Raw genomic sequence first — 15,454 nt, 5'->3', positions numbered from 1 at the left:
CCCGCCTCCAGAGGGAAGGGTGCCAGTTAGGTTGCCCAATTGAGCAAGAACACCTAGAACTAGGAGGTACCACTGCACTCTTCAACTGTAGTGAAGAGTTGAAATGTCCGTGCTTACATTAATTACAATTGAGTTAGTCAAACTTGGCTAAATCTTACCATCTCCTACACAGATCCTAGTGTTGCCTGTGATAGAATTATGTGATTTCTTTGTTCCTTTACGACACATCGGGGCCAATTTATGATTGCTTTAACTAAATCTGTTACATATAGCTGCTGTAAACCTTAAGTCCTTGAGGTTTATATGTTAAATTAAAACTGGACATAATTCTTGACATAAATTGAGCTGAAAAACAAAAGGAAATGTCTCAACACCCTGATCCTGCCGAGCTATTTTGACCAAGAGGCAACAAGAGCTGCCTCATAAAAAAGGCAATGTGGAGACATGACACTTCAGGTTTTGTTGGTTCTGACGTGGCATATGAAATCCTGGTTGACATTGATTTAAAACTGTAGATTGTTGCTGTAGATGGAATGAAGAACTAAATCAAGGAGATAAAAACTTGTTTGTAGGATAAGCATGGGTACAATAATGATATCAATAATGCTAACAAATAAGCGCTATCTAGTGGTCATGTACACAATGATGATCTGGGGCTGGTAAGAGCCGCTAGCTTATATGCATGCAAAAGTAGTTTACGGAGATGCTGCATTACAGAACAGCTCTGTGCTTAAAACAACTTTACATGTGACAGGTGAGGGTGGGGAAATGTGGCCATTTTTCCCACGTGGATAAAAGTCCGTTTCCAGTCAGGGACCCGTATGCAGACAGCGCACATCATGACCCAGAAAGTTCAGGTGATGACGTCTGCCGGCTGTCCAGCACCAGTGAGGGTGCTAATGCAGGAAACGTCCCTCTGGGTGACATACAAATGAGGCGGATGCTATGGTCAGAAGACACAAACACAGATGCAAACGCACAATGTGATCTGGTTTTACTGTGCTCTGCTGGTGCTATCTTTTTCCATTTGTTGGGTCAGGGCTGTCAGAACCCAATCCTGGAGGGGCCGCAATCCAGGCAGATTTTCTTTCTTTCAAGGCAGAAAATGGCTCTCACCAAGGCAAATGAGGACCAAGATGAAAGAGTTGTCGACCTGGAAGAAAACCCAGTTGGATTGTGGCCCTCAGTTCTGCCACCCCTGTTTTAGGTCTTTATTAGGAGGCAAGGACAAACTTTTGCTTTCCTCTCTGTAGCTTTATTCCTTTCCCTTGCTCTCCTTGTCTAAGGCCGTGATTACCACTTTCAGTTTAGCTGCTTTCCGGATCAACTTACGGCATTCAGCAGATACAGCATTTTCCCCAAACACCCTCCTGTTCTCATGTCAACGCTCTCGTTACTTATTCAAGTTCACAATCCAAGATGAAAAATACAGCGTATAAAAATCCGTTGCCTCAGCACTGCAAACAGTGTTTGTAAAATGTTTACAGTGTATTTTTCCACAAAAAAGCCAGTTCTGATCAGCTTTTCTGAACAGAGAGCAGCAGAGCAAAAACAGCAGAACGGCATTTTTCCCGCACATTCACGAGGAAAGTTCCAAATGGCTGAGTTACAAATTATGGGAAGAGTAATCACTTTTGGCCATCGAAGTATCACAAAGTGAAAAACGAGATGAGCTTCACGCATTTGATGGAAAAGTCAGAGCGGTAGAATATATTCCTATAGGCAAAATATCGACTATGATTGATTCGCTTTCAACGCTCCATCTTTTGGGTTTAAGGAAGCAACGATCCCGGTGAAACCTTCAGTCTTTCCCCCTCCATATTTCGCTCTCTCTTTATTCACAAAACAAGACATCTTGCCATCTAATAGACTGTGTTTGCTCCATCTGTTTGCTGATGTCAGATCCCTCAGAAGGCTTTTCTTCATCCTCAGACCTTTACGGCAGACCCTAAACAAACAGCTTCTCCGAATCTGACAACAGCAGCTGTTGGCAGTGAGTTCTGGTGCTCCAGGATCCGTCTTGTTGGTTTTTGTTGCGGTCCACCTCGCGTCTACTGCGGGTACGGCTAACACGAACTCGATGGGGTGCACGGACTATCTACAAAAAAGAAGTTGATGGGACACTGAATATAGCAAATAAGTGAATAAGTGGTCTGAGGTGGGTCCGCTCACTCCACTTTACTGCCTTTTGATGTCCTTACAGTCTACAGCAGAGAGCATATGAGTTGGAAAGTGCTGCAGCTGGGTCTGGTCGTGTACACCCTGCTCTGAGTAAAACAGTGGAACCGGAGAAGATGTCTGGGTTTGCTGGAGGCTAGAGTCAGATTTAGGAAGGTCTCTCAGATGGAACGCTCTAAACCACAGTGTTCCGCTGCCGGTAGGGTGGAGGGGGCAAGATGGTACCAGGCTTCAGGGAAAACTCCGACATGTATTCGGGGTTTTCGGCTACCACTGGCCGTATGTGTCCGTTCTGCTTGTAGAAGAGCTTAGCATTTGTGGAACCACCCTGTGTGCCATCAGGGGGTGCTTGGTTAGAAGATCTGGGAGGCAAGCTGTGCTGCCAGTATTCCGGATTGTCAAAGGTGACCTTCAGCTTCTTCCCGATGACTTTACCTGATGTCAGTCCACCATGTTTCAGCAAGCTCGCTGGGTGTGCGGTGGTGTGGCTCTGGTAGGCGGGCAGGCTGCCCTGCCCGGCGTTGGCTGAAGTGGACAGAGAACCTGACTGGCACACCTGGCCTTGGACGGTAGTACCTGGTTGGCTGACAGTGCTGCCACATGGATTTGCAGGTTGTCCTACAGATTTGATAGTGGGGTGGCTGTGGAGGATGTGGGTTGGTGGGCCATGATGGCAACTGATACCAGATGGAGAGGGCTGGGCCGAGGGAAGGGGGTAGTAGGGCAAGCTGGTCTGGATGGTCAGTGGGAGATGGGAACCTAAAGGGGTTGCTGACATAGAAGAGGGTGGTTGGGCTGGCAGGGGCAGACCATTTCTCCTCAGGGCTTCCAGACCCAGCTCTGCAGGGCTGTGGAAGGTGTTGAGGTAGAGGGGCTCATTGATGTACTCGTCCTCTGCTTTGGGCTGACTGTTGGGTGTGCTGTGGTACCCTGGGTTATCCAAGGCGTGGATCTCACCGTTTTTACGCCGGGAGACAAAAGGGTTTTCTTCGATCGGATTCAGGTATTCTGCAGCACGGATCAGAAAAGGGAGGGAGGGAGGATAGGAGTGCAGAGAGAAGGGGAAAAAGATAAGCGACAAAGATCTGAGAAAATATATGAAGAAAAGAGGAATCAAATGAAATATGAATTTAAAGAGGCGAAGAGAAATAGATCAATGGCTAATGAGGAGAGCGGATGGGAGATGATAACGGTGATAATGCGAGCCGCTCCGGACCAGACAGGCGTGCTGCCAACAAATCTTTGGCATTGGAAATCCAATCTGAGGGGGTGAAAATGCCAGCAAACCACCCCTCTTCAGTGATTTCGAGCGCTGCATTCGTGGAGCGTCAAACATATTGATTTTGAACACTCTTCTGCTCCTTGACATTGCATCAGATGCATTTTACTGCAGGCTTGGTTGTAGTTCGAGTTGTTTAAAGAGACTCAAAAAAAGGCTGCGCGAGGGCCTGACTAAAGGAGCGAAACACGATTAGAAAAAAACATGTTCAGAGCTGCAGAAAAACCTCTGCAGATGTTTCAGTAAATGACATTGATGACGGTGTATCCACAAATATATCATATTTAGGCTGCGAATGAGCCATGAGATGACGAGAGGCCATGATGACAGGTGGACACACAGGAAAGGATGAAGCTGAATGTCAGTTTATCGACAATAAATGCACCGATACCACAAAATCATGGCTGCAGATAATAAACCGATTTTCTCTGTTTTGACTTGAATACCTGAGGAGTTCTTATCCTTCATCGGTGTAATGTATCCATCTTCATCGGTGTCACCTCTGGACATCCTGTCCCCCAGGAAGACGGTGGGGTCAGCGCTGTACCTCTGACCTCCACTGTCCTCTGCCCCAGACTGGCTCCTGCTCTTTTTATGCAGGTTCCCGTTGCTGCGCTGCTCCTCCAGGGGTGGGACAAGTCCACCTGTAGCTTCCTGGTTGCCACAGGCTTGAGCGCCCGCTGCCACAGAGCCCTCTGTGGAAACTGGGCCACCGTCTCGATAGCCGAACTGGTTCTGAGGGAAAAATTTGGGTTGAAAGTAAAATGTTTGTGTTCGCAAAAACTTCACTTTGACTGGTTTCATTTGATTTAATGTTATGATGTGTTTTCACCAAAGACAAAGGGAAATGGCAAAATCGAAGACTGCTTTTGAGCCAACTGTACCCGAGGCAAGAGAAGAGAGACTTCTAACCCACATGTCAGCCTGCTGTAGAGAAAATCCTCTGACAAAGTTCTGCCAGCATAGTCATCGGCACTGAGGGACTGCGAGGGGCAGTCGAGGAGAGATACAATTCAAACACCTGAACCTCAAAAAAGAACATAAACCCTCGCAAGGAAACACAAAACATGACACGGAGCCAGAGGTCTTGTTGTGGTGCTGTGCAAGCCTGCCTCAGGCTGTTTAACCCAGGCCCACTTCGCTGCACTGGTGCCAACTGCTAATGCTACAACAGCAATTACTGGATAAAACAGGAGAAAACAGAAACATCCTGGGGTTATATCCGTCCACCTACTCCATGTCTCCTTTGCAATCAGCCCCCCTCCCTCCAAAATTCTCTGTTCACCGCTTCTTCAAAGCCCGTCTGAGAACAGAGATTAGGTGAGGGTCTGTATCATGCTGCTTTTTCAGATGCGCAACCTGCATAACAAACTTTACGAGCCAAAGTCAGCCAGTTGATGGATTCTAGCGATGGATTCTTCTCGCCGTCTGGGCATTTACAGGCTTTTACCTGCATAATCAAAGACCTTCCATTTGTGATGGGGCGGCTGACCTTGAACAAGGACAAAGCACAGATCACCTTATGTGTTTTTGGGGTACGTGGGCACTCATAAGAGAATAAAGATCCGCCGGAAAATGGGCAGGTCGTGGGAGGAAAGGTGCATGAGATACAAGCACCTCCTGAATGCGGCACAGCACGCAGCGGCGCCGCCACTCACTGCATATTAGAATACGGCTCAGGCATTTTAAAGAAGCGTCTGCTATTTACTTACGGGGCTCTGAGTAATGAATCCTGGGGCCTTGGGAGTGAGCACACAAAGAGCCAGCGTCCAAGCCACACACGATGGAAATGATGAAGGTGAGGCATTAGCAGAGGCAAATCATCAGAGTATCGGTGGTCATTAACCACCCTGAGCATTTAGAGGGCATCCAGAGTGGAGACATTTGAAGGATTTATTTAAACAGATGATGCAGTTTTTCTGAGACCACTTTATTACAGGCTGAGATATGTGACTTTAGGAGACCCCTGGTGCCAATATTTGGAAAAAAAGAGCCAACGTGCCCCCTCCGGAACCCTAGGAATCCTGTTTTCCCCCCTGGGATACTTACTCTGTTGGAGTCGACACGAGGCCTGGTTGTGTACGATGGCGGAGCCATGTTGTAGCCTCGAGGCACCAGGTACTCATCGGCGTCCATCAGGTCATCCAGGTCCTCTTCGTCCAGAAGGCTCTGGAAGAATTTACTGTCGTTCGGGCTGGGAAGCTTCATCCGGTCATCCCCCTACAGAAGAGGAAATTCCGCACGTTAGATCCCGGTTGTTGCTCAGCGAAGGTTTATTTTCCGGACCCAACACCACCTGGATTACAAGGTACCGCTGGGGATCACGGGCCATTCTGCAGAACTCAGCTGCCAGCTCTTTGAACTTGGGCCGACTGTCTGCATCGATCATCCAGCCTGGAGAAGAAAAGATGCAGGAATTTAGACAATTAAACACGCGTGAATTACAGAACAATGTTGGACTGTGGCATTCTGTTTAGCTTCGGGCAATTTCATTAAATTTACTGTGTGGACTGTTTGTCCTCCTTCATGATTATGTATTAAGTTAAGTCCACAAAAATAGAACTACTGTGAGCAGAGGAACATGTTACACAAGGAAGTTGCGGGTGATTTGAGGGGTCAGGTGGCAACGCTGCAACCTCAGCTGGAGATTTCAATCTGCACCTTAAATACTCTGTGTTGTCTGCAGCGTTCCCCTGGTGGATTATTGGAACATATAGGTGCCCAGTGCCCTTTCATTTAAATTCAACACTTCATGCTAGCAGAAAATATTGCACATCCTCAATTACAGGGAGCATATATTACATACATACCTTACACAATGCAATTATCATCCAGCTATAATGTGCTGTCTCTCTGGAAAGACTTGATTTTCCTCAACCATTCACAATTAATCTCTTAAGGTGGCCCTGATGTCCTGTCTTTCTTCACTTCATTTAAATTCTGCTTTTACCACCCCCGGTGCCAACACATTACTGAAATGAGATGCAATTACTCCAGCAATCAAACTCCATTCAGTCTTTATTGGGGTGGTGTCAAGGCAACGATGGGACGCACAGCGTGACAACAACAACGGCTCTGGGTCATGTAATCGGTAATAATGCTCCTGACTGCGGAGCGTCTGTCTGGATTTTGATTAGGCTGCTGTCCCTCCAGCCTGGGAACGGGGGGGTTTCAGTGATGTCACTTGTGGAAGTTGCAGAAAACAAGCTTTGAAGCATTGCGGCCTTTAATTGGATGCTAGCTCCTCACAGATTAATAACGAATCTGAAATCTGTGGGAGCACCTCAGGCAGTTTTTCTGCATGTTGAGGGAATTTGTTTGACCTGAGCGTTTACAGCAGGATTGTCCGAGCGCATTTCAAGCAGCACAGCAAATATATCTCATCATCCTCCAGGGAAAAAAACAGAAATCAAGTCGGCCCTGTTATTAGGCTAAATGGCTGCAGGGCTTCTGCACTGGCTGGAGTTTCTCATTTGGAAAAGCAGTTTAGATGTTATGACATTTTGGCTGATTTGCATTTTTTGTCGTGGGAACGTGTTTGATATTGAGCTCCAAGCTGAAGCAGATCCTTCTTTCATCACATTTGGCATTTTAAACAGTGGAATGAATCGGTTCCCATTTCCACAGCTACAAGCAGCCAATAATGAGAAGGACATTCAGAAAGGAGACACAACATTTCTGAAACAACAACAACAACAAAAGACTAAATTAAAAGCAAACCAGTGATGGATCCTGATAAGTGACTGGGAAAATAACTGCCAAGCAACCAATGGCTGGCAGGCAGCCTGGCCTTTGTGCCTGGAAGGGTTCCTGGGAATCCTGGGAGAGAGGAGCAAGACAGGAGGGAATAGGGGAGGGGTGCAGAAAAGCTGGCGGTTGGGTGGGGGGTAGGGCTTCGGCAGAAAGTTGGGTTGGGATGGAACAACTGGCGGGGAGGTGCAGTGGTCCAGATGGAGGATGATGGGAACAAGGACGTGGGCAGAGTCCCTGGCGTGGGGCAGGGGCACCGGCTGAAATAACATCTTGCCAGATGAATATTAAAGTAGGGCAGCTTTTATTAAACTTCAAGTCCTCAATGAGTTGCCGCCATGTATGGACATGACTCATCAATAAAAACACAGCTGTGTTCCGGAGACCTTCAGCAACAGGATTACTTTATACAGGCTATAGTCTTGAGGCTGCAGTTCCTCGTCACGATCCCGGGATAATCTGTCGGGCACTGGATTAAACCACCACGCAGGTATTGATTTTGGGACCAGCGTGGATTATTTTGTAATCTGTATAAGTGAAAGTCTTCAGGCGTGTCAGGTGTTTAACTTGCTCAATGACAAGAGATTTTTTAGCTAAAGGAGTCAGTCTGTCTTTCACGTACTGCTGACTATTGTAAATACAAGGCTAGGAGTTAGCTTGTTTAGCATAAATTAACGGGACCCTATTGTCACAGATCAGATGTGCAGTTGCTTGCTTAGCTTAATCCAAAACATTACTGTCGGTCCAGTATCGGTACTGTGTGCACCCTCACATTTGACCATGACCATGTAGACATCGATGGTGCAGATCGGAGGCTGCGGCAACCGCTCCCCTTTCTCCAGGATGTCTGGGATTTCTCGCGTCGGGATGCCATCATACGGTTTGCCTCCGAAGGTCATCAGCTCCCAGATGGTCACTCCTGGGGAAAGGGTAAGACAGAAGGAGTAGAGAAGGAAGGGGATCAAGGGAAACAGAGCTACCTACCGTAACTCCACACGTCACTCTGATGGGTGAACTTCCTGTAGTGGATGCATTCCAGAGCCATCCATTTAATGGGCATCTACAGAGAGAAATAAAAACATACAGATCCGTAATTCGACTGGATTTAATCTTGTCCTGCATGAATCCAGCGTTTGGGACGTATTGGGAAACCGACAGTGTGTCCAACTGTCGTTTTGCTTTGCTCAATATCACACAAGTACTGTGATTGATTAGTTTCAGCGCAGCGCGGGGATCATCAACAGAGGACGCTTCTGAAGACGCTAATTGGGATTGGATTGGCCATTCGTTGCCCATTATGTCCATAACCCGCAGACACCCCCCACTGCCTACCCTAACTGCAATATCATTTCCACATTGACTATGGGGGAGTGGGGGGGTCACACCTACAACAAGGCAATTACCAGGTCATTTTTACATTTGATCGCACAAATGTGCTCAGACAAATCCTGCTCTGATGATTTAGGAGGCAGCCTCTCGTCGATGTGTGGGAGACTGACACACCCACCCTCTCCAGGGATAAATGAGCGGGAAGACGGTAAACAAAGTGTTTCAGGTTGGAAATATGGCGCGAAGCATTTTTGCTTTCATCTCTGGTGATTTATCTCCCACTGCATGTCGCTCCGCTGACAATTATTCCCATCTGTCAAGGTGTCAGTAAATACCGACATAGAGCCAATCACTCAGAAGCCATGGAGGAACACACCTGCTGAGGTTTATAAAAAGATTTCTAACAGCTCAAGGTCCAACTCAAGATGCAGCGACTGAATAGAAGCTGAAATGAGCGAGCTGGTTTAATAAAAGGGTTGATCAGGACAGTTGGCAAAGAAAGCCAGAAGCGAGGGACCGAGACGGGGCTCTTGATTAGCATACCCTTGGCCCGAAACAAAATGAGCTGATTAGCGCTGTGGCTGCAATATTTATCTGTAGGAAATGGCAGAAAAATTGCACCAAACTATATCTTTTTCTGGCTGCGTAGAAAACAAGTCCTGCCTGTTTCGCTCTTACTTGTGGGCTTTTTATTCATCATCATTCCTTTAGTGTTGTTTGAGACAGTGAGAGGTTTACTTCCTACAAATTCTATGATAATCCTCGCCAACTAACCTCTCCCGAGACTAAATGACGGTTAGCATGCTTATTAAAGTGGCAATGCGTTGGAATTTTCCCATTGAAATATTGCTTTAATTTTCCAAACTGCTTGATTTAATTAGCCGATTAAAAATCCACATTAGCACTGATGCAAACACAGGAATTTCGGCAACATAAAAATTATTTTAGATCTGCAGCCTCGTTAACATCCCTCGCCACCAGCGCTGACCTTTTGCTTTATGACTTTCTGTCGCAGTATTTACTTTTCACACACATACACACACATATATACACACATCATGCAGCTGTGACTCCACTTACACCAACCTTGCCCCCGTCTGCGTTGTACTCCTTCTCGTCAGTGTCCAGCAGCCGTGCCAGGCCGAAGTCTGTGATTTTGATGTGATTGGGCGACTTCACCAGGACATTACGGGCTGCCAGGTCCCTGTGGACCAACCTCCTCTCTTCCAGATACATCATTCCCTGGCAAAGAAAGACAGAACCAAAGGAGGGGGGCGGCGGGGGGATGGCTGTGAATTCACGGGGCCGTTAATCATTTTCATTCCATGATAGCAGCAGTCTGCAGTCATCAATGTGGTAGATGTCAGTGCGAACAGAGAATTATTGTCATAACTGTCATCATCATTAACCGATGCTTTGATCGAGTCCTTCATCACGTCGTTCCTCATGTCAGTGACTGTGGAAGACGGCCGTCAGAAGGAGCTTTGATAGCATTCCAAGCATATTCCAGTCAGAACTTGCAATGAGAGAAACTAACGAGAGTGGCCTCTTGAACCACAAGTTGCTGAAGAAAGTTGCTAGCCATTTTATGTCAACGTACATTCCGACGTCCAATAGCTTTGACACATGGAAGGCATGCCGTTGAGTCCACAGGGAAAGTGATGCCAGCTGTCAAATTTATCTAAAAAATGTCTTTAAAATAAATCTGAGGACTGACGGGCTGGAAGTACAGTCCAGTCCAGCCGTACACTATAGAATTGTTATATGAGAAAAGCAGAACATATCAAACTAGGCATGGAATCCCTCAGATCCCTTCACAATCACAGAGGCGGGACTGTTGTGGATCCTCAGACAGAGACAATTACCTAGACAGCATCGCTTTTTTAAATTTGAGACACCTCTTGACAGTTCCAAAGCGACTACGTTTCCACTCAGTGGGTTTAGATGACACCTAAAAAACTAATTACTGCCAAAGTGTGACTTCAAAGCTGCACGCAATCACTTGAGCTGGACTAAAATGAAAGTTTCAGATGTCGAGCTAATGCTCCCAGATCCCCAAACAGAAGTGGATGCTCTGCAGTTCCTGCTGTTCACCTGGAAGTCAAACACCATTCATAAAGAAAATGGAGGGGCTTTAACAAAAGAAGCAGGTGGAATGTGACAAAAACTGGAGTTTGTTGTTGCACAGGTAAACCTAAGTTGTTACCTGTTACCTCTTGGGATGGTAACTTCCAATAAAATCAGATGGTATAACCAATGGATCTTTGATGATTTCTTGCCGTGATCTGATGCCCCAACAAAAAAAGGGGAGAAAACCCTCCTCTGAAAAGTGATGTCAGAGGAGTAACTGTTACAGCAAAGATGGATCCCTTGTTCTTCCTGGAGGTCTCAGCTGCATATTAAAGCCAACAAAGCCAATGTTGAGCTCTTGGAAAGCATTGAAATCAAGTGGAATTGTGTTCGGTCAAAACTGAGATTGCTTCTCGTCAACTCTTCCTGCAGGTGAGCGAGGCACTGGAGGCACTATGAACACTGTCTTGTGGAGCCAGATCAACTTTGCGACTGGTGAGATATGGCCGGTCTCGTCACTCTGACAGAGTTTGTGTTGATTTGAATCTCAGCCTTTATTGCCGGTCATCATTGCAAACCAATCATTTGTTACCACTTCCCTCAACCCCAGATCAGAGCCATTAGTACCTGCTCACACTGCTCAAAAACCTAAAGTTTGGGTTTCAAATGTTCGGTTTTCCGCTCTGATGTGGCTCCCTGACTGTATCTTGGGAACAACAAACCTCATTCCATTTTGTTAAAGGAGATTTTGCGCAGCAGAATGAGCAAATGCAGAATAGAAGAAGAAACAATAACAAAGCCTTCTGTGCAGGATGACAATCACACAAAAACCTATTTGCACGTATATCAGTTTTTCTTCAAGAATGCACAAACGCGCTCCATTATGCCCTCGAGAGCACCGTCACAATGTGCTCCTGTGCTCACAGATGAAAAAAAAAAGGAGCAGCCAGGCAGACACTCGATGCCAGGCCAATTGAAGGGTATTAGACTGGATGATAAACAAGTGGATGCCGCTTTGCCGGTGAATCAATAGAAGCTCCTTGGTGAAGAGCGAGGTATTGTACTCAACAGACAATGGGGAATTTCAACCAAGGCCTACGCCCCCACCGGTGCAAGAAAATCTCTGCCATTTTCACACATGGTGGGGGAAAAATCCAGCATGTTTGCACGCTCTGCTGAAACCGGGGTGTGGTTTCAGTAGACCCCCCTCCCACACAAATGTGAGGATAAATCAATGGTGCCAATGTTTGTCTAGCGCCGGCTGGGCCTTCATCCATCATCCGCCGACCTCACACACAGATGTACAAGCAAGTGGCCAGAGACGGCGCAGGGACCACCTCTGCTCCTCAGCAAGATGTATCGCAAGCACTGTTCTTGGAGGCTGTCACCATGTGTCTTCCTGTCATTCTGTTTGTCAGGTTCTCACAGTCCTACTTCTTTATCCCGGGTTTCCTGTGTTGATCAAGTTCGGCAGCAACAACCTCGACTTAACCTGGAAGGATATGGAAAATGGAGGACTTCTAGGCAGAAGGGGAGAGGGGAGGTAATCAATAACAATGCTGATTACAACACAGAGACAGCGGGGGCCTCGCAATATTTATCCCCCATGTCGACGTCGAGACGAATTAGGAATCAATGGTCCACACAGTCCATTAATACACTTCGACTTAAAGTGACAGGCCAATGAGGAGAGGCCATCACGCAGACGGGGGAAATGTACAGCGGCTCAAGGAGCCAATTAATTTCCAGTCACTGTGGGCCGTAAACAGCAGCGTCCCAGTGGAGAACGGGAGAACTAGCCTTGGTCGTAGGCCGAGAGGTTCCTGCTGATTGGGCCGCCTCTGACACTGCCTCAGTCTCTTGGCGCCCAGAAGGATGAGGTCATTAACAATGGAACTGCATCATTTGCAACTGGCTAACACAACTGGTATGTGGCTAATTACAAAGCAACTCACAGAAGAGTTCATTTAGTCTGCCATGTTTGCTAATCACCACTCACACTGTTGGGTACTCCTAGCAACCACTGGCTGAACAAATCTAGGAGAATGATCCCAGGAATCACCAAGAAGTTCACTGTCTGAGGTAATTTAAGATAACTTTGTAGTATTCTATCAGGAATGTGCACTTTTATCTTCTACAAAAAGGAAAAGTGCTTCCTAATGCGATCGATTTCTCCTCATATGTTCACTTAACCTCGTGGCTGATTTGCATGGTTTTCTTCCAAGCCCCAAGACCCAAAACCTATAGGATCTTTGGCAGAAACAAGGCTTTGAGTTCATCTTTTCTCTTTAACTACTGACTTGGAAATTGTTATTCTGTCCTCTGGTGACCTAATGCTCACTAAAAGGCTTAAAGATTCTTAAACAAGGTCTTTTATCATTTTTGTAGCCTCCAAATGTTTGCAGAGGCGAAAAGTTGCAAAGCACAGAACAACCGGGTTCGCAAACCCTCTGTGACCAGAGCACTTTCTCTCTCGCTGGAAGAAAGACAATAGATGAGAGTCTTGTGCACAGAAAAAAAGAAAATGAAGATGCAGGATGGTCAGTCAGATCGCAGCACAGCAGCAGAGAGGGACTGTGACAATACCAGTGGATGGAACAGAGAGGGGTCAATGGAGGAGGGACACGAAGGTAGGATAGTCAACCCTCTTCTGCTGCCTTTGCACCAGCATGTGTGTGTCTGTGTGTGTGTGTGTGTGTGTGTGTGTGTGTGTGTGTGTGGGGGGGGGGGGGGGGGGGGGGGGGGGGGGGGGTTACATGTAAGGGCTGAAGGTTACATGTAAGGACAGATCTTGTATCAACTGACTTTCGATACATCAGAGATTCTATGGCCACAATAAAAGACCGCTGCTGGCAAATTTACATGTGCAAATGTCAAGCGGAATTAGATGGAAAACAATTTCGTCTTGATGATCATGAAGAAGAAGGCGTGTCTTTCCACTTTCTGTAAGTCTGAAAATGGCTTGTGCTGGCTTTCAAATGAATAGTGAGCTACAATAATAGATGATTTTGGTCTGAGAGTCACGAGACATTTTTTTCCTCAAATTTGTGAATTCAACCCAAGATTCCAACTCCCTTCCACATTCCTGGGGCTGAATCCTCTGACTGCAAACTCTAAATTGTCAACAGGTACTCATTGCCAAACCTTCCTTAAATGTGTGTTTTCCTGACAACTCTCCAGCCCCGAGTCACGTGTGTCAGTGGGTGGGTAACTGATGAAAGCCGTTTGGACTGTCGGTGTAAATGCTACAGCGGCTTTATTCAAAGAAGAAGAATTCTTAGCCGGGGCCTCAGTCTCTCACTGGAAGCAGGTGTGAGGTGCCTCTTTCATATTGGAGCGATAAGAGCACCACATGCGGTAGAACCACACCCCTCCCTGCATCGCCCATCCAGGAGGGTGGAGATGCACCACAACGTGAGCAACACAGAGGGGCTGTCCACACGCCGGGCGCTGGGACCAATGCGATAAGGCGCGCACACAATGGGCCCGCTCAGGTGGTGCAGGTGGCCGTCTGTCATGTGTGGCGTGCGGCGGCCGAGATAGACTGGGAGGCATTCCCAAAGTGCGCCGAGCACAAGGAAGAGAAAAATAGAAGCCAGTCAGCGGCCAGATGTGCCAGTCTTTAATCTTGTTTATATTCACATCAGTGTGTAATAAATTCCGGTTTCATTCTGTTAAATTTGGGTCATATTTCTCCGCTAAGCACATTTACAGCGCGGAGCTGCGGAGCACAATCTGCTGCGTGTAGCTGCGGCACTGGAACCAATAAGCTCCGGCGGATGGTTCTGGATGGTTAATGAGGGATGCAGGTGAAGGTGACATAATGTGACGCGCATAATAGCAGCTCAACGGCGGTGCAGCAGTTAAGGTACAGCCCCATTTACTCCTCATTCAGCCGTCGCTCAACCAAAGGAAAAGCAAGCCTGAGTCACGTGTGTGTATGTGTGTGTGTGTGTGTGTGTGTGTGTGTGTGTGTGTGTGTGTGTGTGTGTGTATAAGCCTCTCACAGCACTAGGGATTATGTGGGATAAAGAAGTTACTTTGTTCAAAGTGAAAAATCAACTTCATCAGGTATCAGGTGACAATGGGCTGTAATGGAACTCAAATCTCTCACCATTTCGGTGTTTTAAGGACAGAGCCAGTCATGAACCATTAAGTGTAATTGCAGCCGCGTTAGTTAGGAGCTAATCTGTCAGCCTTGAGCCACAGACAAAGACACGACTGTCAGATCTCCAATGACCAATATTAGGAACGAGCGCTGATCGCCTTCCTGTGTCCGCAGATTTAATTACATCCTCGCTGACAATGGAAACTAGATGTAAAGATGATTTAAACCCTCTCGCCGAGATCTCAGCTGCCCTGTGGAACCAAAAAAAGAACCCTCCAAAATGTCATGGGGCAGACAATAAAAGGCCGCTGCTGGCAAATTTACATGTGCAAATGTCAATCATTTGGCGGCCACAGCCGCGGAATTAGATGGAAAACAATTTCATCTTCATGATCATGAAGAAGAAGGCGTGTCTTTCCACTTTCTGTCAGTCTGAAAATGGCTCGTGCTGGCTTTCAAATGAATAGTGAGCTACAATAATAGATGATTTGGGCTGAGAGTCGTCTTAAGAACCATGGCAGCTAGCCCACTGTGAAGGTGTTAATGGCGGGTGTTCTTGGGCTTGCGGCGCAGCATCTTTTTCCTGTATGAATCAACTGTGCACGAGTGGATAATTACTGGTGTGAGTAGCTGTCAGGCCTGTTCTGAATCAGCCCTGAATCAGATTGGGAAAGGGAAGAATTATTCTTCTATTAAAGTTTCTATAAAGAGTTTGCAATGAGGCTGATTTCCGTTGAGTG

The 15,454-nt window shown here is 46.8% G+C and overlaps 1 protein-coding gene across 4 annotated transcripts in view; it reads right to left on the bottom strand.

Annotated features, from left to right (window-relative positions):
* LOC101079286 (receptor tyrosine-protein kinase erbB-4) overlaps positions 1–15,454 on the bottom strand; it is a 158,225-nt gene continuing 142,771 nt past the window's right edge. For 3 of the 4 annotated variants that reach the window (XM_029840486.1, XM_029840487.1, XM_029840489.1), the window contains exons 21-27: positions 9,617–9,778; positions 8,192–8,267; positions 7,980–8,126; positions 5,754–5,851; positions 5,507–5,677; positions 3,904–4,192; positions 1–3,186 (exon numbers count right to left, since the gene is read on the bottom strand). In XM_029840486.1, the coding sequence (XP_029696346.1) occupies positions 2,354–3,186; positions 3,904–4,192; positions 5,507–5,677; positions 5,754–5,851; positions 7,980–8,126; positions 8,192–8,267; positions 9,617–9,778 (1,776 nt within the window). In that variant the 3' untranslated portion in view covers positions 1–2,353. The remainder of the gene's footprint in view (positions 3,187–3,903; positions 4,193–5,506; positions 5,678–5,753; positions 5,852–7,979; positions 8,127–8,191; positions 8,268–9,616; positions 9,779–15,454) is intronic. The other variant, XM_029840488.1, reaches the window with a different exon arrangement.

Source organism: Takifugu rubripes, chromosome 8 (assembly GCF_901000725.2).
Source record: "Takifugu rubripes chromosome 8, fTakRub1.2, whole genome shotgun sequence".
Taxonomy (NCBI): Eukaryota; Metazoa; Chordata; class Actinopteri; order Tetraodontiformes; family Tetraodontidae; genus Takifugu; species Takifugu rubripes.
Note: the sequence above shows the minus strand (reverse complement) of the source record. Positions and strands in the feature narration are given on the sequence as shown.